This window comes from Sinocyclocheilus anshuiensis, unplaced genomic scaffold (genome assembly GCF_001515605.1).
Source record: "Sinocyclocheilus anshuiensis isolate Anshui unplaced genomic scaffold, SAMN03320099.WGS_v1.1 scaffold160, whole genome shotgun sequence".
NCBI classification, from domain to species: Eukaryota; Metazoa; Chordata; class Actinopteri; order Cypriniformes; family Cyprinidae; genus Sinocyclocheilus; species Sinocyclocheilus anshuiensis.
The window spans coordinates 1,790,205-1,793,626 of record NW_015554119.1 but is presented as its reverse complement, the minus strand read 5'-3'; the positions used below and the strand labels follow the sequence as shown (position 1 = coordinate 1,793,626).

Below are 3,422 nucleotides of genomic sequence, written 5' to 3'. Positions count from 1 at the left end.
TACTTTAAAGTAAAATATATAGCAAAATGAACAGTGTTAAATAAATAAAAAATGACTTTCTAGTGAAGAAAAACAAAGTTCTGAAACCGGTTTTACATTTTTAAATATATATATTCATACTGTATGTTCAACATATATCCATATTTGCTGCCCACCAGGCTGAATTTTCCAAGGGGCTTCCCAGATGAGTACTCCTTTATGACCACCTTCCGCATGATCAAGAACACCGTCAACAAGGTGTGGAACATCTGGCAGGTGGTGGATGAAGACGGTTTGAAGCAGGCAGGCATGCGTCTGAATGGAGAGCAGCAGGCCCTGGAGTTCTTCCTCACCACTATGGAAGGAGATGTGCAGACCGTCACCTTCCCAGGCCTTTCTGTCCTCTTCAACACTAAATGGCACAAAGTGATGGTTGGTGTGGAGAAGGAGCTGGTGACACTGTACGTGGACTGTCACCCAGTGGACCAGAAACCCATCAAGAGGAAAGGCTATGTCAACACGGAGGGAGACACTCTGATCGGAAGACTGGATTCTGATCCCAACACCTCTGTAGTGGTGAGAGTCACCAGTTCAGTCTTGAGTATTTACTAATATATTTAACTTTCCTATAGGTTCACTAAAAAGGTTTTACTTATAAAACCTTGAATATGAATATAGATAGATTTGCATGTAAATGATGTAGAAAAAAATAGATTTGCATGTAAATGATGTAGAAAAATTAATTGAATTGGCTATTTATTTATTTAGTTAGTTAGTTAGTTAGTTAGTTAATTAGTTAGTTATTAATAATAATTATCCATTACAATATGAATAGTAGAAATCAGAAAAATAAGAAATTAATAGTATTTTTTTTGTTAGATATGTTTAAAATGATGTAGTCACATGCTATTAATTACATGTATTGTACATGTCTTTCTTTGGAAGGGTTAATTATTTCTACACTCTAAAAAATGCTTGGTTGTTTCAACCCAATGTTGGGTCAAATATGGACTAACCCAACTGTTGGGTTAAAAAGTTAATTTAAAAATGTAACCAAAATTTAACCCAACAGTTGGGTTAGTCCATATTTGACCCAACATTGGGTTGAAACAACCCAACATTTTTTAGAGTGTAACATTTAAGTTTTGGAAGGGTTAATTCTTTAAATTATCTTTTTAACCCAACAGTTGGGTTAGTCCATATTTGACCCAACATTGGGTTGAAACAACCCAACATTTTTTAGAGTGTAACATTTAAGTTTTGGAAGGGTTAATTCTTTGTAACGCTCAAGTTTTGGAAGGGTTAATTTAATTTTCTGTGTAACTGTCACACTGTTAGATATGTTTAAAATTAAGTATTGTATTGGCTATTTCTTCATATTCATGACATGTGTCATGTCATGATTATGAAGGTGTCATGTCAGTCTTATGCACACCCCTTCAAGTAAAGTGTTACCGGCTATTTATTTACGTGGCATTACTAAGGCATTACTGTGGTTTGAGTCATTGAGACATTCTCAGTCGCTATTGGCCAGTTTTTCTTATCATCTGTTTCTCTCTCCTGTGGGGTTCCTCAAGGGTCAATATTGGGGCCATTACTCTTTAATCTGTACATGCTTCCACTCTGTAATTTAATTAGGAAATATAAAATGTATTTTCATTTCTATGCTGATGATTCTCAGCTATACGTTCCATTAAAATCTAGACATTCTCTGCAGCCTCTCATGGACTGTCTTGAGGATATTAAATGCTGGATGGCAAATAATTTCCTCCAGCTTAACAATGAGAAAATGGAGGTGATCATCTTTGGTCCCTCCAAAACTAGAAACTCTATAGCCAGTTACTTAAACAATCTTACTCCATATGTTAAGTCACATGCAAAAAAATGTAGGTGTTATCTTTGACTCTGAGCTTTGTCTTGAAAAGCAAATTAGCTCAGTTGTTAAAAACAGCTACTACCAATTGAGAATCATTTCCAGACTTAAACTGACACTTTCCTTTCAAGATTTGGACAAGGTAATTTATGCATTTATCACATCACTGGCTTCCTGTCGTTTTTAGAATTCAAATCAAAATTTTGCTGATTGTTTTAAAGCTCTTAATGGACAAGTCCCATCTTCCATCTCTGATCTTTTTTTTTTGTTTAATTCAGCTCCTAAGTCCCTCATATCCGCCAGTAAGGCTCTTTTATATGTTCCACAGTCACAACTTAAATTGAAAGGTGACAGAGCCTTTGCAGTTGCTGCTCCACGGTTATGCATTCAGTTGCCACCTGACATTAAGTGTGCTTCTTCTATTTCTGTTTTTAAATCTAGACTTAAGACACATCTTTACTCTATAGCCGTTCCTGGTTATTAACATATGGATTAGTAACTGTTATATTTTATGATTGTTCTGTACAGCACTTTAGTCAGTATAAGCTGAATTTAAATGTACTCTATAAATAAAATGTACATACTTTTTTCTAAAATTGAATTTTTTTGGAAGGGTTTTTTTTAGGGTAATTAAATTTTTTGCTTAGGTTTTGTAGTGGATCTCTACTGTATTTGATGAATGTCACTGTCACCCTGCACCTATCAAATCCATCACATCCTGTTACAGTCTCTACCTGTGATAAATGTGACTGCCAGTCTGTGTAACTGTCACACTGTCTGATATGTGTTACCATCAGTCAGCGTAACTGCCAGATTGTAGGACCTCGGCACCTTGTAACTTCCTGTCCAAAGGACAGATAAAAATAAGTCTGATAGTGCTGTCAGTCACATCTTACAATGAAAACCTAATTCTAATAAATGTAAATCATAAAAGCCTTGTGGTTTAGGATTCGGTTATGTAGTCAAATAAAGAAATAACTTGATTGTTTTGTGTTTTTTCAGTTTGAGTTGCAGTGGATGCTGATTCACTGTGACCCAAAGAGAGCTCAGAGAGAGGGCTGTACAGAACTTCCTCCGTCGGAGGTAACTATGCTTTTATCAATTCCAGTTTTGTCTTAAATGAGAAGCTGACCAATCACAGTCTTTTTTGTTGTGCTTAACCACTTACATATGGAAAAATCAGGTCAGTTACCTGCTAAAAGTCTGAAAGGTGGTTTGTTGGTCTTCTACCCTTATCAGCAAGCACTCAAAACTCCTCTAAAACTATCAAACCTTGCCAGCTAAGATCACCAAACCACCTTAGGCTGGTTTAAAGGGTTAGTTCACCCAAAAATGAAATTTCTGTCATCATTTACTCTCGAGTTGAGTCGCCAAACTTGAACACAAAAGATGTTTTGAAGAATGTTGGTAACCAAATATTTTACGGTAGCGTTGACTTCCATCGTTTTTTTTTTTCTCTCCATAACATGGAAGGCAATGTCTATCATCAACTGTTTGGTAAAAAAAAGATTGATTGATTGAAGAATGTTGGTAACCGAACAGTTAATGGTAGCCATTGACTTCCATAGTC

General features: G+C 35.8%; 1 protein-coding gene across 1 annotated transcript in view; it reads left to right on the top strand.

Annotated features, from left to right (window-relative positions):
* The window catches only part of LOC107669946 (collagen alpha-1(IX) chain-like), a 44,061-nt gene that overhangs the window by 14,061 nt on the left and 26,578 nt on the right, over positions 1-3,422 (top strand). The window contains exons 5-6 of the mRNA XM_016462380.1: positions 159-555; positions 2,855-2,935. Coding sequence (XP_016317866.1) covers positions 159-555; positions 2,855-2,935 — 478 coding nt within the window. The remainder of the gene's footprint in view (positions 1-158; positions 556-2,854; positions 2,936-3,422) is intronic.